Source organism: Mustela nivalis, assembly GCF_964662115.1.
Source record: "Mustela nivalis genome assembly, chromosome: 4".
NCBI lineage: Eukaryota > Metazoa > Chordata > Mammalia > Carnivora > Mustelidae > Mustela > Mustela nivalis.
The window spans coordinates 89,658,492-89,684,191 of NC_139023.1; the positions used below are offsets into that span (position 1 = coordinate 89,658,492).

Below are 25,700 nucleotides of genomic sequence, written 5' to 3' on the forward strand. Positions count from 1 at the left end.
AAACTAAATTATCTTAAAGATATATTTTAAATTATATAAATTCTCTATAATTTCAGTATGTATTAATACAATATTTTGATATGGCTACTTTGTAGGAACTTTTTTCATTAACAATTTTTTTAAAAAATTCTCTGCTTACAAGACTAGTGAATGATTAAAACCACCAATTCCAGCACTGCATACACAGATTCTTTTGTAAATATGTTGTTATGTGGCATTTTCTTTACTATCCTCTCTCCCTAAACTTAAGTCTAGGCATAGTTTTTTATGGCTGAGACATTCCTTCTCTGGCATAACCTTCTATCACAGAACTCTTAACTGAATTGAAATGGGAAAAATTGATACTTGTTTCTTATTAGCTCTATGCTGTCTACTCCCTCTATCATATTTTAAGACAGATCTATACCTTTATATTAGTTTGAGCCTTGTATATCAATATGTTTGTGAATCTCATTTGCTTTCAGATGTTTTGTGCTCTTTCAGTTCTTGTGTTTTTTTTTTATATTTTATAGCATATACTCCCTAGTATTTAAGGACTAGAATTTAAAGATTCAGAAAAAAAAAAACCCTGTCAATTCAAATTATACATCTCTCTCATGCATACATATGTATATTTTACCTATATTATTATATATTTCATTTGTTATTACTCCTCTAAAAATGCATACATAAAGTCAAACCTAATCAACACACAGCTTTGGGATTTATGGAGTTTGAATTCCAAGTATACCCTGGCCATTAAGACGAGTATGATGTTTGCTATATCATTGTCTCTTTGTGTGGTTGACTTAATACTAAATGAATATAGTCACCCAACTGAACTTTGGAGAATGTCATCTGGAATAGTTACCTAGTGATTCAAAGCTGGTCAAAAAATACAAAGCAGTTTAGAAATTCTAATAATGACTAATTAAAAGGCTTTATCCAGACATGCTGTTTTATCCTGGTCACCAGAAAAGAATGCTTTCCAACCCTTTTCTCCATCCATAATGTTTGTACATCAGCTTCCATAGCTTTCATCCCTTAAAGAAAACTCCAAATGTGTCTAAATATCTTGCACTGCACTCTAATTCTAGATCCCACTTAAAAAACTTATTCAAAAATAGCTCATATTAAAAAAAAATAAGATGCAAGCTTTTTTTTTTTTTAAAGACTTTATTCATTTATTAGACAGAGATCACAAGCAGGCAGAGAGAGAAAGGGCGAAGCAGGAGCAGGCTCCCTGCTGAGCAGAGAGCCTGATGTGGGGCTTGATCCCAGGACCCTGGGATAGTGACCTGAGCAGAAGGCAGAGGCTTTAACCCACTGAGCCACCCAGGTGCCCCAAGGTGCAACCTTTTGTAGTCAGTTACTCTTCTGGACTTTCTCAGTGACAAGTCTGGATTGTTTAGACTGGGTGAAAACAAAATTATGAATAAAGACATGTGAGTTGAAAGTTTTTAAAACAAGATTTCAAATTGTTTATTAGTGTTTGATCTGATATTTAATTTAAAAGCAATAAAAGGAAAATTGCTAAATTGCTATTAAATTATTGTTACTAATGAAGAGTGTAAGTGATTTTGCCAGTAAGTAGAATAATGAAACAGCAACATTTATATTTAGACGGTTTTGTGGCACATACAACTTTTTTTCATAGGTCTTCTGTTTCTGGTACAGTGGTATCCTCTGTAGGCTCAGTTGTTATCACTATAGGAATATTTTCTGATATCCATCCCTTTGGAGTCCTATTAAAGGACCGTCTACCAGAAAGAGGATTGGCAAAAGCCATAAACCTGGGATCTGTTAGAAGTAGTAGCTCAAAATCTGGAACCTTGAATTTAACCATTTTTGATGCTTTTTCAAAACCTCCAAATGGTGTGGCAACTCTGTGAGAAGTGAAAAGAAAAAGAACATATTAATTAATTTTCAAATTCACTTGCCAGAGAATTTAATTCATAATTCTATGGGAATGTTTTTATATACTTAATACAATTTTCAGTTTCTTATCTCTGAGGCAAACATTTTTATTTTAGAACAATGTTTTTATGATAAAACACATTTGTTAATACATCAATATAAAGTCCCTTTGTATGTACTCTCAGTTTGGGACTAAACTAATCTATTCTATACTCTGAGCTCATTGAAAACATTTCTTGCCTTTGTGTCTTTGCTAACAATGTTTCCCTGCTTCAACATTTCCTCCCTGCCTTCTCTCCACATGTATATATCTTGTGGCCTTTAAGTTCCAACTTTCTCTCAATTATCCCAGCTGGCACACTGTTAGCCAAATTCCTATAGCAGTGTCAGTCATTTGGTGCTTATGATATGGTACTTTGGCTTGTTAGCTTTTTTCTTTTACCCCATAATATGATTTGGTCTGAGTTTGTTTTTTTAATAATATGGGTTGGTATAATTTGTGAATTGTAAGCTCTCTGAAGGCAAGAAGTGTGTCTTTTTCAAAAGAAAAAATTCTATTTTTCTTTTGAATAAAGTCCAACTCATTTTGGCATTCAAGGCCCCACATAACATTCTAGCTTTCTTTGATTTAGCCATTAATTTATTTATTCATTCAGCAGCAGGCATTTATAAGTGGATAGGGATATAACCTTGAACAGTGAGCTCAAAGTTCAAGCTCTCTTATTCTTTTTTTTTTTTTTTTTAAAGAGTGAGAAAGCATGTATGCATGGGGTGGGGGGGGAGCAGAAGGAGAGGGAGAGAATCTCAAGCAGACTTTACACTGACATGGGGCTCCATCTCACCACCCTAAGATGACCTGAACTGAAAATAAAGAGTCAGACGCCTAGCCAACCAAGCCACCAGGCACCCCACCAGCTTCTTATACTCTAATGAAGAAGATAGACAATTTATATATATCTATATATAGATATATATAGATATATATATGTGTGTGTGTGTGTGTGTATATATATAGATAGATAGATATATAGAAAGAGAGAGAGAGAGAGAGACAAAACATCTGCTAGTAATGAGAGCTATACAGGAATTAAAATAGTATAATTTACTAGGGCATAGATGAATAACTAGCTAGCTAGTTGGGGAAGACTTCTCTGAAAAGGTGACATTTAAACTGTCATCTGATGGTAAGAAGTTAGCCATGTTAGCATCTCAGGCATAGGGAGTAAGTAATGCAAAGAATCTAAGGCAGAGATATTGTTGATATGGTCAGGAAAAGAAAGAAGGCCTATGTTGGTAGACAAGTATGTAAAGAGAGGACAGAGGTAGAAGAGGTAGAAGAGAGGACAGAGAGGTGGATTGTATGGGACTTTGTCCAAGTAAGGAATATGAATTTCATTCTAAGTGTGAAGGGCAACACTGTAAAATGTTAAGTAGGGGAGTAGTGTAATTTAATTAAATTTTTGTAAAGGTTACTCTGACTGCTGTTGCTCTGTGAATAGATTGTAAGAGGACAAGAGTGGAAGGAGAGAAGATATTGTGGCAATTCAAGTGAGAAATGATGGTGGCTTGAATTTCAGGTATTTTCCATGAAGATGGAAAGAGGTGGATGGTTTCAGGATGGGTTTGGGGAGTAGAGTCAACAGGATTTTCTGATAAAACGGATAAAAATTTTTGAGGAAATATAGAAATCAAGGATTCGTTGTATATACAGAGTTTTAGTATATACAGAGTTTAGGTGGAAGATACAGAAAGGAACAGGTTTGGTGTATGGGTGGGAAACGATTTTGACATCCCAGTGGAAAGGTCAATCATGTCCATTTGTCCTGTTCTCTTTTTATGTCCCTTTTGTTCCAGCCAAATTTAATGAACTGCTTCCTCTTCTCCTTTATGCTCTCCTACTTTTAGTCATATTCTTTTTTCTCTGTTAGAGTACTCTGACACTTATTACCACATTTCTCTATCTCCTTTAGGTTATAACTTTTTCTAATTTGCACTTCCAAGTAAACTTTAAGTTCTTTAAGTTCTAAGTTTGTTATTTAAGTAACATGTAGCTTTCTTCTTGAAGCTTTCCTTGATCTCCCACAGCCAGAAGTAGCTCTTTCTCCTCTAAGTTTCCATGGATTCTGTTTTTACCTCCCCTATAACCCCAATTCCTATTTTCCATTACATCCATTGATATATCTGCGTAATTTTTGTGCTAAACCGTACTGCAAGAAGACAGGAATTCTCTCTGATATATCTTTGTAACTCATTACAATATACTTGTATAGTGCATTATATCTAGAAGACTCTCATAAAAATTTGAACAATGGAACTGGGAAGACTATCAGATTGTCTAATTGTTGTGGAGATTATTTTAAAGCCTGGAAGAAATCTGATTTTCTTTGTAGCTCTGTCACTCTGTGATCTTTCTTGAATATCTTAATTTCTGTGTGACAATAGTGAGAGACCGTGGAGTGTGATTAAGTAAGGAGACAGTGATTGATGGACTTTGAAATGTGGGATGGCTTTAACATGTGGAGCTGACGTTTTACTGAATAAAAGAATAAATGAAAAGTAAAGATACAATGTGATAGAGAAGAGGGTGCTTGAAATGATTCTGCAGGCAACACAGGTATTGGTAATGACACACTTTAAGAAAAACCAGGGGTGGCTGAGGTGGGATTCAGAAAGCGATCCTTAAGATGAGAGAATCAAAGGCTTGAAAGGGTGGAGAGTTCAATAAATCATATATGGATTGTGAAGCTACCAAGAAGTGTGAGCGGAATAGTCCTGGGGAGGAAGACAGTGAGCCAGACACTAAAATCCTCAGTGAAGGGAACATCCATTGAGTGGACAGAGGATCTCAGCAGTGGCTGAACAGATGGTCCATGATATAGAATCTCTGTCTTGTTTCCCATCATTTTCTTATCTTCCACTAATTTACTCCTCTCTGATGAGCAGTATGTTTTATTTTCTGTTGCATCTGTTTTCAGGTTGACTGACCTGATGATATTCCCCCCAAATTGCTATGGTAGATATGGATAATAACAGGTCACTGATTGGTGCAGCAACCTTAATCCCAGGTGGTACTTAGCAAAGGTATTAGTATAGATTTTCACATTCAGGGCCTAAAACCATACTCTGGAGGTAAAAGAGATCAGTTTAGAAAAGAACTCAAAGAACTTAGATTATCATTTCAGTTCTTTATCATTATTAAGCTCCAGAAGGCATAATATTGATTACAGCTATTATTTAGTGACTAGGTACTAATATATCCAACCCTTTTTTACATGGTTCTGAAACTCAATTGATGAAGGAGTCACATTGGTGTCTCATTAAAGAGCAGACACTAATTCAATCAGTCTAGTGTGTGTCCTGAGACTCCACATTTCTAATCAATTCCCAGGTAATGCCAGTGCTACTGGCCTGTGGATCAAACTTTGAAGACAAAGGCTTTGCCTTTTTTTTTTTTTTCATTAAATCTTCATATTCTTATAAATTGGTTCTACTTATATCTCTATTTAATAGATGACAGAGACACAGCTAAGTTGAATGACTTGCTCAAAGTCCCCCACCTATTAAGCTGTAGAACGAGGATTTAAACCCAGTCTCCCATGAGTCCTATTTTTCTAGTCACTACTCTATACCACACCCTCATGAGATAATTCTTGGGGTATATGGGGCCTTCTGAGATCATATGCTAAGTAAAGCAGTGTGTTTAGGAATGTCGCCCTGCTTGGGCTGTGTCTAAGTGATGTCAAGCCAGGTTGCTGTCCCATTCATGATGCAAATAGCTGATTCATTGTCTCACATTTTGTCATTTGATTTACGGAATTGAAGAGTCTTTATGACTCAGAGTTGATTCAGTACATAAGTAATACTTATCCTTGGATGTGCAAGATGTCCAAGACAGTGTTTTATCATTTTAGAAGATGGCCATTATATATCAATAGTTTGTTTATTTGTTGATTCAGTCATTTATTCATGCAACAAATTACTGATGGCTTATTATGTCTAAACACCTTACTATGTGCTAAGAATTCAAAGATGCAATAGATCTTATGGACAAGTAAAGAGTGAAACATGAAGATAAAAAAAAAAAAACCATATCATTTTTAATAAGGTAGTTGCAAGAGTGTCCTGTGTGCGGAGAAGCTTAAGGTAAAAAGCACCTTAGTCCACCTGGTTGGTCAATAACCACTTCCTAAACTCGGAGCCTTGGATTAAGACCAGCTGTGTAATTTGTAGGCCCCAAGTGAAAACCTGGGGTTCTTGCTAAGAAATTGTTAAGAATTTCATGTTAAAAACAACAAAGCATTGAAAAACCAGTCATGACCCTTTAAAGCATGGGCACCCCATGCAATTGCACAGGACTTGCACCCACTCATGGGAGTTCAGGAATATATGGTTATCCACTGGATGCAAGATGCTGATTTACTTTTGGCCATGACAAGCAGTTTGACATAAAGGAGGTGATTTTTTATCCAACCTAGGATTGTGTTGATTAGGACCAGTATTTATCTTCATGAAAGCTGGTCTATTATTTGTTCACCTTTATTCTAGTGGGATAGCCTGTAAGAATCCCAACTAAAAGCTTAGAATGTTTGGACCTCTCCTCTTAGCAGACCCTATATTCCTATTTCTGGCCTTCTCAGATTCAAGATTATTGAAAAGTTTGCTTACTTTCTCTACTTATTAGCTGTGGCCAATAAATCAGCAAAATCCTTAACAGGAAAAAGTGGTACCAAATGTGAGTTTACTTCTCTAAATTTACCTCATGTCTAGTTTGGCTCGTAAGTCCTTAATTCCTTGACAGATTTTCAAACATTTTATAATAACTAGATTTTCTAGTTATTTTTTGAAGTTTTTCTAATATAACTAGTCTTCTGTAGCTAGAAATGGATTTCCATTTCCTACCCATGTAATTTTTTATAGGCTCATTTATTTAGCAAGCATTCAAGGCAAAGATATGGTTATACTGTTTAAATGTTTGTTAAGTAGGCTATTAGAGCAATGTATGTAACAGACAAGGCCTCAAATTTTGTGTAGCCAGGTATGTATACTTTAAGGGCAAAAAGGCTCTTAAAGCTACCTGTTCGGGATTATCTATATATCATATTTTGTTTCATCTGTTATTTAACAATAAAAAAGAATCTAAGAATATTGCAGCATTATTTACAATAGCCAAGATATGGAAGCAGCCCAAGTGTCCCTCAGTAGATGACTGGGTAAAGAAGATGTGGTATATATTCCACTGGAATATACCCAACAGACTAATATTTAGCCATTAAAAAAAAGGATGAGATCTTGTCATTTGCAACAAGGGTGGACCTAAAGTGAATTTCACTTATATTTCACTTATGCTAAGTGAAATCAATCAGAGAAAAATACCATATGCTTTCACTTATTTGTGGAATCTAAAAACAAAACAAAACAAAACGAATGAACAACAACAAAAAAGCAGAATTAGCCCTAGAAATACAGAGAACAAACTGATGGTTGCCAGGTAAGGAGGGGCATTGGGAGTATGGGCAAAATGGATGAAGGAGTGCAGGAGATACAGTCTTCCAGTTATAGGACGAATGTCATGTGACTAAAAGTACAGTGTAAGGAATATAGTCAATAGTGTTATAATAACATTCTATGGTGATAGATGGTAGCTACACTTGTGGTGAGCACAGCAGAAGCACTGTATTGTACACCCAGAACTCATGTAATACCATGTGTCAACCATACTCAAATTTTCTTTAAAAATTGATCAGTGCTTATTTACTGTCTCATAAAATCAGTGACAATGACTAAAATATTGGCATATCTGTATGAAGACATTTGTATATATTAAAATAATAATGAAATGTATATTGACTTATACCAAACTATGTTCATAAAAAAGAATCTAAGAATAGGATGTAATATTAACATTAAGTTCTGGAGTTTTTATTTATATATTGATGTGTATATAAAAAGAAAATTTTTTCAAGGAAAGGAGAATTATTAACAGGTTTACTTCTCTTTTCGCTCTCTCACCGAAATAGCACTCATTTGGTGTGTATACAAACAATGGGCATCTCTTTATAGCCAACCCAAATATACCAGTGTGTTTGTAAAACTGGAAGCAAGCTGCTCAGCAGGCATGGGATAGGAAAGCCACAAGGTGCACAAAAAGTCACACAACATCTCTAAAGCACTAATCTCAGAAACAAGCCTCAAGTATTCCATTATTTTCCATTTTCCCTTAGTGTCTTAATTTTTGTAATTTTCTACACTCTTATTTTGGAAGAAAGTTCTATCATTGGTTCCCAGACACTCCTCAATCCTTCCTTAAATTCTGTGGTATACCTCATTTATGCAGTAGATGTAGTACTAATACTATTAGCATTACCAATTAGTAATAGTATTAGGAGCAATCCTAGTAACTCTATTACTAACAAGAGGCATAATATTAATACCACTACAATAGTAAAATGTGAAAACTAACATTCTAATAGTGTAATAGTTTTAAAAGTACTAAAGAAGATCACTATTTAAATGCAGACTTTGTGGTATTCTTTTGTAAATCAAAGACTTACTCCTAAATTCATTAATTTTCAAGTGAATAGTCATTAAGCAGCCTATAAATTAGGAATACTTTTCTATGGGTACAAAACAGCATACTGGAGATACTTCTATTTATTTATTTATTTATTTATTTGAGAGGGAGTATGTATGTGAGCGAGGGTGGTAGAGAGGGACAGGAAGGTTCAAAGGGAAAGAGAGAGAGAGGGAGAATCTTAAGCAGGCTCCATGCTCAGCATCAGCCTCATGTGGGGCTTGATCTCACCACCCTGAGATCATGCCCTGAGCTGAAGTCAAGGGTTAGACATTCAACAGTCTGAGTCACCAAGGCACCCCCCACACTAAAAATACTTTATTGTAAAAATGAAAACCAAATGATCAAAGAATGGACTAGGAGACCATTAAAATATATATCTAAAATACCCATTAATTATTAATTATTATGAATTATTAAAATTGGATAATAGGGAGAACTAGATATTATTGTGAATACTATCATACAGATATTTGGCAATATTTTTAGTAGCATAAGTTTTGGTGATACATATGCTGAGGTATTGGGCCACAATTCCTTAAATTAACTTTAATGTGGTTTAAAAAATATAATTTGGAGCCTAGAGTTACACAGCAACGTTACACATATACGTAAATTATTTCTGAAATTCTTTTTTTTTTTTTTTAATTTTATTTATTTGAGAGAGAGAGTGAGAGAGCATGAGAAGGGAGGTCAGAGGGAGAAGCAGACTCCCCATGGAGCTGGGAGCCTGATGTGGGACTCGATCCAAGGACTCCGGGATCATGACCCGAGCTGAAGGCAGTCGCTTAACCAACTGAGCCACCCAGGCGCCCCTATTTCTGAAATTCTTGAATAGCACTCTCATTTGAATGAACACATAAAAGCTAATATCAACCTTTGAATGAGAAATTATTACTAATTTTTAAAAAACTTCTTAATAAAACTTTTTAATAAAAATGTTTTAAAAAAATTTAGTAATGTGGGAAATAATCTTGATGTTTTAACAGTGATGGTTTCTGAAACATTTCCTTTATTTTTGTACTAAAAACCCCAAGTCTTACCATATTGTAAATATGTAATATTGTAAAAATCAGTCCTTGCCTAGGCTTAGGAGTTATCCTGTATGACTATTTTGAATCTATTATTAAAATTTCTTTTTCTTCCAGAGAATTCAGTTCTCCATACTATGATATAAAACCCTTGGTATTAGATGCCAACAGTATCGCCCAGGATAATTGGATTACCTGTTAAAGCTTCTGTAATCAGGCAGTTCTACCTTTCCTTCAGGCTTGAAAAATTTAGGGTATAAAGCCTCTAAAAGCTCCGGATCACCACTAATGGCCTGTTCCCAGGGCGACTGATAGTACTTCGGGACTGCTGTGGTGTTGAACTTCTCAGGAGGAATTTCCTTCAGCGGTCCAGAATATCCTTTGGAAAAATATAGCAAGAGTAAATAAATACAGAGCGCCTAGGAGTTACTGAACTCCACCTAACATTTTACCATGTTTAATTTTTCAAGTGGGGGTGAACTTATGAAGAATGCATCCTTTTTATGCTCTTGGCAAAGAGTAGTCTGAAACTGTAAGACATTTTTAACCCCTTCAAACTTACGGAATTTCAAAAGAAACCACTTTTCCTTATGTTTAATTATACCAAATCATGCAAGTGTTTCTTCCTTGATTATCCTAGTATGTATTTGTTCAGTGCAACTACTCATTTAATTGTGAAAAACTATTTCCCTTACATTAATTTTTTTTAAAGATTTTATTTATTTATTTGACAGACAGGGATCACGAGTAGGCAGAGAGGGAGGCAGAGAGAGAGGAGGAAGCCAAGCAGAGAACCTGATGTGGGGCTGGATCCCAGAACCCTGGGATCATGACCTGAGCTGAAGGCAGAGGCTTTAACGCACTGAGCCACCCAGGCACTCCACCCTTACATTAATTTATAATGTAGGCTTTAGATATCAGAGTGAATGAATTAACTTAAAAATATATGTTGAGTGTCTACTGTGGTCTAGGTGCTGGGGAAGGATCAGGGAAGACAAAATCTCCCTCCTCTGGGGGCTGATCCGGTAGAGGTAATTTTTAGGTCTTGTCTATCTTAAATTGCTAAGCGATCTGCAAACCATTTAAACTTCAAAATGGCGAAGTAACTTGTTTCCATTGCCTTAATCAGGCCCCAGTCTTATTCCCTGGTGTGCCCATCCCATGCTTACTTTGTTCCTAAAGATTTCTTACCTAACTTTTCTGTTTGGTCTCACCTCCTCAACTTCTTCTGGGAGCTGGAAATTTTTTGCAAGTGCCATTTAAAAATCACACAAATTTCTGGCATCAACTTTAAACCGCTTTTACCTGCATCAAAGTGACATTCTTCAAGTATCCAAAGGCAGCTTGGTACTCTCCAACTACACCACCATACAACTTTATTGTGTCCTTTGCCTAATTCTTTTTTCCATGACGTCAAAACCCTTTACCATTTGTTCACTCTTACTTTTAGGTTTTTCTGAGGCTCTTTCTCTTCTCTAAAATGCTTTCTGCTTTCTTGTGTACAATCATGTCTATCCATTCTTTACACTGAAGAGTTTATCTCCTCCAAAATATCTTGCTGATAATGCCACCTCTAGGCAGTTATTTGTTTGTAGTAATGTAATTTTTTTTTTTTTGGTTACCTCTAGTATCTCATGGTAGTCTCTTTTGATGCTTGCCACTTAGCTACTCAAAGATCTTTTCTTATACTATGCATTCTCCCCAGAAAATTCCATTTATATTCCTGGTTACAATTGTGACCTACATATTCATAATTCTTTTTTTTTTTTAATCTCCAGGCTCTTCCTTCCATTATATTTTTCCAAACGAATATCCCCTGACACTCTTAATAATCTTTCTAAACCTATATGTAGCCATTTTCTCCCATCCAAGTACTAACCAAGCCTGACTGTATATGTAGCCACTTTCTACTTAGTTCTTCCTTTATACTAGTGAATACTTGGTGAATACCAACACTACCTCAGATGCCCAAGATAGAAGCATTATCCTAAACTTCCTCTCTTTCCTACAGCAGATCACTAAGTACAGCTGTACTTCTTAAGAATTGCTAAAATAGTGACTCTCAACTTCATTTCTGAGTCACTTTGGGCCAAATGGATTCTTCCTTTCAGAGATTTAGCTTTAGTAAGTCTCAAGTATGGCTTATAGATCTTAAGCAAGGGATTTGCAAACAGAACACTGGAAAACTTGCTCTGGAAAATTCCTTCTTCTTTCCTCATTCCCTTTACTACTACCTTGGTTCAGGCCTTGACCACCCCTTGCCTAGCCTTTCACGATAGTCTTCATACTCATCCTTTAGTCTCCAACTCCTCCCCAGACTCTCCACAGTGCTGCCTGAGTGACCTTTCCAATTGGAAAACTGGATCATGTCACTGGCCTCCCTTTCCCAGGGTGCTATGATGGCTACCCATGACAAAAACCTAGGTTATTCAGCACAGCCTCAGCTCCTGCCATTCTCCTCTCACATTTTTATGCTCCAGAACTTGGATTTGCTTGACACATCTTGTGTCCCCTCATGCTTCTCTGCTTGCTCCATTAGTTCCCTGTGCCTGGAATGCTCTTTCTAATTCTTGCTACCTGGAAATTCTTACCTTAAGCCTTGGCTTGAGGTTACCTCTTCTATTTAGCCTTTCCTATCTCCCCCAGGAAAGCAGAGTTACTTTTCTTGTGCTTTCCATTTGTATGGTGTATAGAACTCCATTATCATAACTAGCACATTTTATTTCCCATTCCTTTCCTAAAAGTGATCAGATATCAGCCATCTAGAAACTGGAAATTTTAGAATTTTATATTTTAAAAAAAGTCCTTGAAATCCCACTACCCTAATACAATTATTTTACCTTTGTGTTTTTTTTCTCTGTTTTTTCACCCATAAACATAATGATCACATAACCGTAATTCTAGTAAACCTTCTATCTAGTATCTTTTATTCCTAACCAAGTTTGCTTAGAATATTTTCATGGTTATAATCACTTTCATAAAACTATCATAATAACCTACTACATTGAAAGATGATAAGGGGTCTAATCTTTTCACATTTTAAAAATATTCCTGGTTTTCTAATTTCTTTTTATAGGTAGAATTAACTAATAACTCTTTTTTGATATGCTGAATTATGTACAGGAAAGAATGTAAGTTCTCAGATACATTCCTTAACACAACTGATTTAAATTCAAAGAACTTAATTCCTGCAGTATTATGGCATCATAATACTCTTATTGATTCATGTTTGAAGAAACTTTTCAAAAAAGCTTTTGGATACATGGCATATTAACCAATAATGATTCTTGCTAAATTAGGATAAGCTTAAGTTTGCTTCCTCAGTTTGCTATACTTTTCAACTTAACAACCAAGAAGGAAGGGTCCATTACTCTGTTTCAGGATAAACTATCTGATGAGCTCCATACTCCCCCCTTTTCTTAATCTATGTTACATGGACATTTCATAATATTCAATAACTGGATATTTAGATTTAAAGCACTGTATGAGTTTATACTTTTAAATGTTCTACTTATATATGTATAAATTTACACATATGTGTGTATATATATATTCCTGACAGTAAATAAAATGCATATGATATTAAATTATATATGCAGAGAGAAAGTGAGACAACAAATGTAACATGAACTTTTGTACTGTCTCAAGGGTGAATTCCTTGAGGGTAGAGATGAATTTTTTTTTATTCCTTTTGCCATGACATGGTTTACAATGATGACCATATAACAAAAGTTCTAACACAGTGTTGAGAGTACCAGACTGAACCAACACAAACATTTCTATATGTCTTCTCTTTACTATTTAAGAAAACAAACAAAAAACACCCCAAACATTAGAAATCAGAAGGTTCTCAAATAGTGGTGGGAACTTAAAGGATATGTATGTGTTCTTTTCTGTTTTAAGGATGTAAAGTTGATAGGGAAAGAATTTACTTTAGCTAAGTACAGTACTGTCCCTCTTATCCTTGGTTTCACTGTCTGCAGTTTTTCAGTTAAAGGCAGTTATCCTGGTTCCGTCCAGTCCTGTCCCAAAGCAGCTAGCTGCTCCTTCTTCTGACTCATGGTCAGAGTCAATAGTAGCCTAATGCTATGGCGCAGTGTCTACATCATTCGCCTCACTTCATCTCACCACACCGGCATTTCGTCATCTCACATCATCACAAGAAAGGTGAGTATGGTACAATAAGAGATTTCGAAAGAGAGAGAGACCACATTCACATAAGTTTTACTACAGTGTATTGTTATAATTGTTCTATTTTGTTATTGTTAACCTCTTACTGTCCCTAATTTATAAATGCAACCTTATTTTAAGTATGTATGTATGGAAAAAACTTTGTATATATAGGATTCGATACTACCCACAGTTTCAGGAAACCACTGGGGTCTTGGGTGTATGCCCTGTGGATAAGGAGGACAACTGTACTTTATTATATGGTTGGGAACTATATTTATCACACTTAATTCTCAGAACCCTGTGCAGTGAGATTTGTTTTGCTTATTTTACTTATGAAGACAATGGAGACTCAAAGAGAGTTACTTTCTTTCCCAACACAGTAGTAAAATGGGCAGGGATGGATGGAGCCAGAAGGCTGAACCCAGCCAGGTCTGTCTGATCCTTAGGCTTGTTTTTCTCCTGTGTGCTTAACACTGTGTATGTAGAATCTGTTACCTGCTTTGCTGCCACACACACACACACACACACACACACACACACACACACAAGGCTACTTGAAAGCCATTTGAGAACTTTATTATGATGCTTCACTTAAGAGTTCTATGCATTCTAAGTGTGTTCTTGGTCTCCTTCAGGGCTATTTTGTCTATCAATACTTTTTCTCATGGTGTTCAGTAAGAATGTACTAATAAATCTAAGCACATCAATGACTGAGTTAATTTATTTTTAAGTAAGATTCAATATGGTACAGTTACTTTACTTACATATTTTCAAAAACTGGCTATTTGAGAAGAACTCGAATCGCTTTTGCTAAATTTATTGCTTATTTTACAAAAATATGACATAGATATTGCTAATTTCAAGTCTTTAAAAAATCTACTTTGTACAGTACTCTTGAAGGAATACTTGAAGGTACTTGCTGTCATTTATTTTGAAAAGGTGTTGTCTAAGTAGATAATTCTTGTGACATTTAATATTTCAAAATATAACAATATTTCTGAGTAACATATACTCATTAGATAAGGATTTATTTCTCTTTTAAGATAATAAACAAATAGGCAATTTTGAAGAATTTCATTTAACATCCTTTAAGGAAGCAGAGAATAATGATAGTAACCTCCACAAGGTCAATTTCACAAGGCATCTGTAAATTTGGTAACTGGATTTAATTCTTGATCAATCAATGAGTTTATAACCATTTGTGACCTCAGTTTCTTAATTTGTAAAATGAGGACTGTAATAAATATATTAGAGTTATTTTGAAATTAAAGAAGACAAGATTAGCACTTCATAAATTATAGTCCTATACAAATAGAATTTCAATGTAATTATAAGTGACTCAATTTTTAATATAACAAATACAAAGAACCATCTGAAAGAACATAGTAGAATGTTTTACATGACTCCTTAGATCTGAATCTTTATATTTATCTTGAACTTAACCACAAAATAGATATGTAATGAGTAAAGTCATGTCACTTAGATACCATTTACTAAAGCAGCCAGATGACCTGAGTCATAGATTTAAGTGCACAGCAATTTCATCCTGTTTATTTTACTTATTGTTTATTTATTGTTTCTAAGGGAATAGTTACCTGGTGCAATGTTTTCTGGATTTGGGGGACTTCGTGGATCCGGAGTGTTGGGAGGGGTAAATGGGGCTTGTTGTGAGCCACCTTCCAAGTTGCTTCCATCCAGTTTCCCATTCTGCATGGCAATGTTGTGCTGTGTGTGATCAAAAATAAACTCTGCTGAAAACTCAAAAATATTAGACACACTAATATGGAGATACCATATGTGCAAAACTCCACTGGTATATTTAAAATTTAAGTACGGCGCCACTGCCTTGTTCCTTGCGGTCTCAATAGCTTATATGTAATTGGAGCTATTGAATGAGAAATTTTACTGCTACTAACTTAAGATATGTTTTATGATAACATTCCAGTTAATAATAATTAATTGAAGCTTACTATGTGCCAGGCAGTATCTAGGGCTTTGTATCAATTAATTAATGTACTATTCACAAAGTCCCCATAAAGGTGAATCTATTAAATTTTTAAATCTTTAATAATCTAGTATTATAGAGCATACTGGCCAAATATTTGGCTTAGCCATTGTTACATTACAATCTCTATTTATATTGTTTATATTTAATTTTAATTTAAAATTTAATCTGAAATTTGAACACCAGCTGTATAAAAAAATATACTTGAAGCTGCATAGATCTGTAAAAGGAAGAATTTGGGATTTCTAGGAAACAAAATGCTTAAAAGAGATGTTTGTCTTTTAAGTTTTAGCTGAATTTGTTTTATGATTATAATTTAGGATTTATTCTATGACATTAATATAGCACTTCTAAAAACAGTTAATCTTCATTTTAACAGAGAAAAAAGACATTTTAATAGGCAATGTTCTTAGAAGCATGACTAGGCCTTATCTCTATAATAAAGAATTGTTTTAATTATATCTGGGAAATATTTATATTATATTTTATTTTTTTAAATATTTTATTTACTTGACACAGAGAAAGAGAGAGAAAGAAAAAGAGCACAAGCAGGGGAAGCAGCAGGCAGAGGGAGAGGGGGAAGTAGGCTCCCTGCTGAGTAGAGAGCCCTACAGTGGGGCTCCATCCCAGGACCCTGGGATCAGGACCTGAGCCAAAGGCTTAACCAAATGAGCCACCCAGACATCCCAAAATATGTGTTTTAGAAAAGACACCCACTGGGGCGCGTGGGTGGCTCATCATTAAGGGTCTGCCTTTGGCTCAGGTCATGATCTTAAGGTCTTGGGATTGAGCCCCGCATCAGGCTCCCTGCTCTGTGGGAAGCCTGCTTCTCCCTTTCCCAGTCCCCTGCTTGTGTTCCCTCTCTCACTGTGTCTCTCTCTGTCAAATAAACAAACAAAATCTTAAAAAAAAAAAAGCCAATCTATCTAAGAAGTATATAAAGTCAATTTTTTTAACCCTAAAAAGAAAAACTTAGTGAAGAGAACAGCAAATAAAAACCAAGTTTGACCTTTCTCTGTGTGACATAAGCAAAAAATAATTGGAGATGCTTTTTCATTTCTGCATTCATTTATAATGATATGGTGAAAAATAATGTTGTATTTAATACCAAAATAAACTTCACCCTCATTTTCAGGCTTCACCCAAACAATAGCCTCTTGCCAGGTGATTTTTACAAAATTCACCTTATTCTCTGCAGCACCATGGTAAAGCTGCTGTGGAAATGAATAGGGCACAAGTAAGCAATGGTGAGTTGGCTTGTGGAAAGGTGCAAAGACATGAGAGGTAATGTTTGTTAGGTGAGCACAGGGTTTGATTACTAGGCAGAAGAGCTGATATTTTATTCTGTAGACAATAAAGAATAATTTCTAAAGACTAGTGTAATGCTGTACTCAGAAATATTAGTATTTAGCATTTTGAATGTAGTTATTATCCTAACTGTTAGACTTATTTGACCAGATTAGTATTTTTTCTCACTCTGAACTTATACCACCTCTTAAAATGTTAATTATAAACAAAAAACCAGTTGAGATAAATATAGAACTATCATGCATTTAGGATTCTTTTTCTAAGTTCCGTGAAATGCATTTCAACTAAACTTACAAAGCATTCTATCTATGGTATTTTAAGAATTGTAATACTGACTTTCATTAGAGACTTTTTCCTGGGGATTAGTGAACAGGACAATCAACTGCTTCTAGCTAGTCATTAATTATCAGGAAGACACCCAGTATTGCTATTGTCATTGTTAAGTATACAAACAAAGCCTAATAATAGTTGGGTAGCAACTTACTTTAGTTATGACATAAGCCTTAAATTATAGAGTTCCATCATATGTGATTCCCTTCATGAAAAGTTGAAGAGGTAAATGAAAATGTGTTTCTTTTTATTTCAATTAAGTTGACCCTAAACAAAATAAAACTAATGCAGCATCTTATAGGTTATAAACATAGAAGTTATAGATAAGGTCTATTACATGATTTCTGTTGAAATATCAATAGAAATAAAAGGATTTTTTTAAAAACCTGTTCTATAATTTGTACTAAATACATAGAAGTTATTTTACTTTTTATAATATACTTACTCTTTCCCCAGTATTATATAAGATCTCAACAGATTTCAAAAGTCCATAATTACCAAATATGTATGTAATCTTTACTATAAAATGTAGATTGTTTTCTTTAATATCATTTTATAGTGATTTGTAGAAGATAATTTGAATTATCATGAATCATTCTTCTATTTTATTTTTCCTTAAATGCTCATTTTCTTCATCCATTTTATTTTTTTGTCTATTGGTGCAAGAATTTCACAAGTTGGGGTACCTGTGTGGCTCAGTCAGTTAAGTGTCCAACTCTTGATCTCAGTCCAGGTCTTGATCTCAGGGACATGAGTTCAAGCCCTACATTAGGTTCCACATTGGACATGGAGACTATTAAAAAAAAAAAAAAAATGGAGGGAGGGCCCTGGGTGGCTCAGTGGGTTAAGTCTCTGCCTTCAGCCTACGTCATGATCCCAGGGTCTTGGGATGGAGCCCCGATTCGGGCTCTCTGCTCGGCAGGGAGCCTGCTTCTCTCTCTCTCTCTCTCTGCATGCCTCTCTGCCTACTAGTGATCTCTCTGTCAAATAAATAAATAAAATCTTTTAAAAAAAAGAATTTGATCAATCATGAACTAAGGGTTCAAAATTGGCTTGTGTAGCAAGCAGTGGATCTTCATTTCTTGTTAAGAAAGCACATTTCCTGTTATTATTTATGTCATAAAGTTTGTGTGGCTTGAATATGCCAGTTTCTCAGCAGCAGAGTGTGACCAAAAGCTGACCTATTTTTTTAATTTTTAAGATGATACTTAATATTTGAACAAATGGCATTAAATTACCAGGGAGTTGCTTTATATTTTCATCTAATGATGTCCTAAACGTTATAATAAAATAAGACATATATAGAGAGTTATAATTATTATAATTATTTTGGCAATATAGCTTAAGGGAAACAGTAAAAGTTCATTTCAGAAAATATAGTCAATAAATTAGGAAAATGTGATTTAAATCATATAAAGATGATTCAAGAAGTAGACTATAAGTAATAGTTGTTTTCTATCTTTCAATGTTATTTTGTTTCCCTTTCACTACACAAAAGCTGTATTTATTTGTCTTTGAGCTCCCAACATCCTATCTAAAACACAGTAGGCATTCAATAAATATTTGCCAAAAGTGTAAATAAATGAATGGAAATAGATCTGAACCTAATATTGTTTTTAAAATTCCTCTCATATTAACAAAGCTTGCTTCAAGTTGCAATCTAATGCCTTGATAAAGCAAATATATCATTATAAAATGTGGCTCACTATTTTCCTCAATAATTTATCATACAGGTCAATTTTAGAATTAAATATAGATCATTAAAGAAGACACTTTAGAGAATGCTTGAGTCCATTCACTCATTTTCTAAATGAGAAAACAGGTCCAAGAAAGCAAAGCCAAATTGCATGGCTTGTAAGATGGCTGGGACAGAACCCTGGTTTTCTGGTTTCCAACCCAGTTTCCTTTGATTATACCATGATAAGTGTCAGTACCAAGAATTCTAGAATTCTGAGTGTTGGGTTTCAATCTTCTTTATTATAGTGTTAGTTAAGATAAATGAATATACTTCCTTGAACACTACGTTCCTCATTTCTAAAGAGAGAGTAGATTTCATCAGACTTCAGGGTATTTATGTTATGTAACTCAATGACATACAAGTTCATGGTATACATTATTATTGTTTGTTGCTCTAAGTTACTTATCAGCATTTAATTGTTTATTTCAAAAGCCTGTTTTGGACTATTTTATTTATTTAGTGTCCAACTATCTAGGAATACTGAAAAACTATCAAGGCATGTTCTTAGATTTTATGTATAATTAGAATAATTGGCCACAGGTTAATGAAAATAAACTAACACACTGGAGATGAGGGAATATGTTGTGTTTATAATTACATTTAAATACTCATTGCCCCTTGCTCCAGAATTGTAGTTAAAGCATAGACTTAAATATTTAAGTATAAGTTATGAAAACTGGATTTACTCATTTATTCAGATGTCTAGACTTGTAGATGACTTCCCAAAGAATTTCCTTAAGCCACCTTATTTTATACTACTCCTTAAAGCTGTTGTCATTATTAAAAGAATATGATTATATAATTAGACTCCATCAGCTGAGACAGAGATTATTTTAGTCTCACACTGTATTAGCTACAATCATTTTTGATAACTAGATATCAGACATAATTATAGAGTAACATAACATTATATTTATCCATGACTTCAAGTGAAAAATCATCCCTCACAAATGTAAATACTATTGTTCAGTAAGATTTGATGTCTAATTGAATTCATAGTTATAACTACACTTAGTACATGTTGGATGAGGCTTGTTAATGTGCAAAATAAATGATTTCATTTAAGTTATTCTCCATTTATTGTTAACCAGAGAAAACAGACATTTTGAATAACTAACATTTCAGTGTTTCTGGATGTGGATATTAGTTATATAACTAACTATATAAGATCTCAGTGAAACTAGTCTGTTTCTTGTAAAGAAGTGAGATGTCGGGGTGCCTGGGTGGCTCAGTGGGTTAAGCCGCTGCCTTCAGCTCAGGTCATGATCTCAGGGTCCTGGGATCGAGTCCCGCATCGGGCTCTCTGCTCAGCAGGGAGCCTGCTTCCTCCTCTCTCTCTCTGCCTGCCTCTCTGCCTGCTTGTGATTTCTCTCTGTCAAATAAATAAATAAAATCTTTAAAAAAAAAAAAAAAAAAAAAAAAAGAAGTGAGATGTCCATTCAAAACAACTGATTAGTGACGGCAGCTAGCAAATGCTAGGGTTTAAATTCACAAGTAAAGTTACATACTTCCCATAGCTATAGGAAGAAACCCTCAGTAAATAAAATTTAAAATTGTTATAGTTTCCACCACCTCTTCAAATTTAGAACCAATTCTTTATTCCCTTTTGATTCTTCATGCTTGGTACTTTATTTTTAAAGCCAATACCCCAAAACTAGTTGTTTTCCTGCTATGAACTTCTTCCTTGACAATCTCTCTACATGACAGTTTAAAAGAATATAATATAAATGCAGTATGTAAAATATAATGTAATTAATTTGTTCATTTGTTTATTATTTTTCAGATGCAGAAAATTTGGTCGAAAGAGTTTTGTCCACCTTGGTTTTGTTATTAATAGGTATCAGACTTCCTTACATGATGTGGAATAAATGCTTTGAGGGAGAGAAGCTCAACTATGTCTGTAGCTCTCAGGCACGTTTCAGTGCCAGGATGTATTCAGCCAGCAAAATGCTTATGCTTACTTTGTGGAGTGCTGTGTGCTTTGGAAGTGTTTCCATCCCAAACATTTAACTGTTAGAGATAAGACCATGGAAACTTTTAGTTCCGCCAATCTCCACTCCCTCTCCCTCCTCTTAGCAGAACACACCAGCTTTTCAGTGACAAATCTACAGGTTTGTCATATCCCTACTGAACTAAAAAGATACTCATAACATATATAATACTTCTTTTGTTTATTCATCTGAACTATTTATTATCATTAAAAAAGGTCTAACAAAATCCACAGAAAAAATACGCTGAATAAATATGTAGAATACTTGTTTGGGATCCAGTGATACAAATACACTTAGAAATGCTACCTCTTTATTTAGACACCACATAATCAAGTTATACCTACATTTATTTGTGCTTTAGATTCATACTGGAAGTTTTCAAATGTGTATTTATCAGATCTTCTTTGTCGCATCTTAAATAGTCTGGCGCCACGGTTACTGAGATGGGATAATTCTTCCAACATGATGTCTCTGGGGATGCTGACTTTTTTTCCCAGGTGCATGGCATCTACATCTGTAAAACAACATTCATGTATATGAAAACCCCAAGGTAATCATCTTTATAGGCTTTGCTAAATTCCATAATTTATTGCCTGCTATATGCTAGTGTAGTGAGTAAGATAGAGACTCTTTACTCAGACTGCTTTAGGTTGAATCCTAGCTCCCTTACTTTCTCTCTGTATGATTATTGATATGTTACTTATTTTTCTAAGCCTGAGGATCCTCATCTCTAAAGTTTGGATAATACCTACTGAATATGCTTGATATGAGCATTAAATAAAATGCTTCATATAAATCACTTATCTATGATATCTGGCACATAGAGTAAATGAAAGTTAGATAATAACACTATTAATATAATTTAGTGTTTCCAAATTTAATGAGTTTTCAAACAGCCCTGATTATAGTTTTAATAAGTTCTATTTGGCACCCCAAATTTGTATGTGTGTTTCAGCTGTCCTTATTGCTTGAGTGCCTACCCTGCCATCTGTGCCACTCCATTTCCCGATCTCTGTTAAAATACCATTTATTCTACAGCCATCAACAAGGAACCTAGTATAAAGTAGGCAGGTGGTACTGAATGAACAAATCATTCCCAACCTAGCTTATGCTATTTCTGTGAATCCCTTCACTAAATCTCTATTCATAATTATACATGCCTTTTTCATATCCCATAGCACTGAATCACAATTACTTGATTCCATTTTACTTATTTGATAGTTTTCATTTTTTTAATGTTTTAGTCTTTGTGTCCCCCATGCCTTAAATATAGGAGATGTTCCCTATAAATCTACGAAATACAACTATAAATCCTGGACATTATGTATACAACATAAGAAGACTTTGAAAGGTGAAGAGAAGAAGACAATTAACAAGAAGACTCAGGACTCAAGGAACAATGTGGTGGTGAGTTCTCTGGGTTTTCTTTTAGCTTAGGAATCCCAGACTTGGAGCTAAGATGATAGCATCCCAGACACACCAACAAGTGCTAACGAAAAAAAACCCTAACAAAAGACAGTTATCATTAGCTAAAGGACTAGGAAAGGAGCAGCCTAAAAAAACAGAAAATTTAGGCAATAGCCACTCTACTTCACCAAGATACCAAAGAAAAACCTTGGGTCCTATCCATAGCAACAAGTTCCAGGTGAGGAGCTCAGAATTTTACCACTCTGAGGCTATAAGAAGGTGCCCCAATATTCCCAAAGGGGTGGTATCAGAAAAGCGAAGGAAGGGACTTTCATCTCTGCCGGCCAATAACAACCCTCCCTCTCTGTGTGTTAGTGAAGACCATGTGGGGATTTCAAACTAACACCCTCTCCTATCAGTAGTTAAGAGTTCTTCTCCTCAAGTTTCAATGAAGCCATGTAGGGAGCCTGCACTTCTACTTTCACCTGATAGTGATGAGGTGCCACTGTTCTTCTCTGGCTGAAGCAGTGTCAGACCAGCGTAGATGAAAAAGAAGGCTTAAATATAAGAACAAGAGTCTTAGAACATAATGTGAAAATGTCCAAGTTCATAAAAAATCTTTTCATACCAGGAACCAGGAAGATCTCAAACTAAATGAAAATGATGCCAATATGAGATGACTGGGATATTAAAATTACACAACCAAGATTTCAAAGCAGCCATGATAAAAATTATTCAAAGGGCAATTAATTACAAAGCTCCTAGAAAGAATTGAAAAAATAGAAAGCCTTAGCAAAGAAATAAAAAGTTCTGGCAGAGAAATAAAAACTATAAAGACCTAATGGAAAATTTAGGACTGAGAATACATAACCAAAGCAGAAGTTTAACAGATGGAGTCAGTAGCAGAATAGAGGGGAGAAAGGAAAAAAAAATCTGTGAACTGGGATATAGAATAATAGAAATCACTCAATAAGAACAACAGAGGAAAAAATAAAATGAAAAAAAAAAAAAGAAGAAAACCTTAGGGGTTAGTGGGACTGGAACAAATGATACAGCATTTGTGTCACTGAAGACAGGAGAGAAGAAGTAAGTGGGGCTGGAAAAGTACTCAAAGAAATAATGGTTGGAGTACCTGGGTGGCTCAATCACTTAAACATCTGCCTTTGGCTCAGGTCATGATCCTAGAGTCCCAGGATCAAGCTCCACACCAGGCTCCCTGCTTCTCTCTATGACCCCCCTCTTCTCATGCTCTCTCTCTCTCTCTCTCTCTCAAATAAATAAATAAAATCTCTTAAAAATAAAAGAAATAATGGATAAAACTCCCAGATTAGGCAAGAAAGATAAATCTACAGATTCAAGAAGCTAAAGAGTATCTTATACAAGATAAATCTATAGAATGTCACAAGACATAAACTTCTAAAAATTGAAGACAAAAAAACCTTGAAAGCAGCTGGAGAAAAATGACAACTTACCTATAGGGAGGGGAGAAAATGAGAATTACAGTGAATTTATCACCAGAAACCATGAAAACCAGGAGAAAGTGGCACAAAATTATGGAAAGATAAAACTGTCAACCCAGAATCTGATACCCAGTGAAAATATCCTTTAGAAATGAAGGAGAATTTGAGACATCTTCAGTTAAATGGAAACTAGGAGAATTTGTTTCCTGGAGACCTTTTCTAAAAGAATGGTTTGGGCAGCTATAACAAAACACCAAAGACCAGTGGCTTCTAAACAACAGAACTTTCTTTCTCACAGTTCTGGAGGCTGGCAGTCTGAGATCTAGGTGCCAGCATGGTTGGGGTTCTGGTGAAAGCCCCCTTCTGGGTTCCACATTGATGATTACTTCCATCTTGTGTTCTCACATGATGGAAGGGACAGGTAGCTCTCTTGGACCTATTTTTTATAAGGGTACTATCTCTTTCACAAGGACTCCACTGTCAAGACTTAATCATCTCCAAAGATTCCATCTCTTAATAATCACAGGAGCATTGGGACTTCAGTATATGAATTTGGTGGGGACATGAACATTCAGACCATAAAAAAAAACTAAGGGGAGTTCTTTAAACAGGAAACAAAATATAGAGCAAAGAAAGACTACAGTGAGCAACAGTGTGGGTAAGTACAATAATCTTCCCTTCTCCTCTTTAGGTTTTTAAATTATGTTTGATGTTAGAAGAAAAAACTGATATAATATAAATATATATAGAAGAAATAGTTAAGACAATTATGTTATAAATAGAGGAGGATAAAGGGATATGAAGGTAAGTTTTCTGTACTTCGCTTGAATTGATAAAGTGATGACATCAGGATACTTTGTTTATTTATATATTTTTAAAGATTTTATTTATTCATTTGTCAGAGAGGTGAGAGAAAGCACAAGCAGGGGGAGAGGCAGGCAGAGGGAGAAGCAGACTCTTCACTGAGCAAGGCCCCTGATGCTGGACTCAATCCCAAAACTGTGGAATCATGACCTGAGCCAAAGGCAGACACTTAACTGACTGAGCCAGCCAGAGATCTTGTCATCAATAGACTTTGATAAGTTATGCATATGTAATGTAATTCTTAGAGCAACTACTAAAAAAGCTATTACAGATAGACTTGAAATCACTGTGGATAAAGAGACACGGAAATCTTAAAAATGTTTAAGCAAGCCATAGAATTAGATTCTACTGAACAACAACAGAATGCCCATATGTGATCATGGAACATAAATGACGGTAGACCATATCCTGGGCCATAAAAAAGACCTCAACAAATTTAAAAGAGTTAAACTTGTGCAGAATGTGATTTCTGGTTACAGTGGAATCACATTAGAAATCAGTAACAGAGGGGCGCCTGGGTGGCTCAGTGGATTAAGCTGCTGCCTTCAGCTCAGGTCATGATCCCAGGGTCCTAGGTTCTCTGCTCTGCGGGGAGCCTGCTTCCTCCTCTCTCTCTGCCTGCTTCTCGCCGACTTGTGATCTCTGCCTGTCAAATAAATAAATAAATAAATAAAATCTTAAAAAAAAAAAAAAGAAAGAAATCAGTAACAGAAAGATAATAGGAAAATCTCTAAACATTTGGAAACTAAACAACATACTTCTAAATAATCCATGGGTCAAAGAGGAAGTCTCAAGAGAAATAAGAAAAAAATATCATTGATTTGAATGAAAATAAAAACAAAGCATGTCAAAATTTATGAGATCTAGTTAATGCAGTGCTGAGAGGGACATTTATAGCACTAAATGCGTACACTAAGAAAAAGAAA

The 25,700-nt window shown here is 35.0% G+C and overlaps 1 protein-coding gene across 3 annotated transcripts in view; it reads right to left on the reverse strand.

The window, feature by feature from the left end:
• Positions 1 to 1,436: 1,436 nt before the first annotated feature.
• The window catches only part of MYOZ2 (myozenin 2), a 36,590-nt gene continuing 12,326 nt past the window's right edge, over positions 1,437 to 25,700 (reverse strand). For all 3 annotated transcript variants that reach the window (XM_082727830.1, XM_082727831.1, XM_082727832.1), the window contains 4 exons: positions 21,388 to 21,557; positions 15,267 to 15,396; positions 9,694 to 9,877; positions 1,437 to 1,865 (listed from right to left, as the gene is read on the reverse strand). In XM_082727830.1, coding sequence (XP_082583956.1) covers positions 1,631 to 1,865; positions 9,694 to 9,877; positions 15,267 to 15,396; positions 21,388 to 21,557 — 719 coding nt within the window. In that variant the 3' untranslated portion in view covers positions 1,437 to 1,630. The remainder of the gene's footprint in view (positions 1,866 to 9,693; positions 9,878 to 15,266; positions 15,397 to 21,387; positions 21,558 to 25,700) is intronic.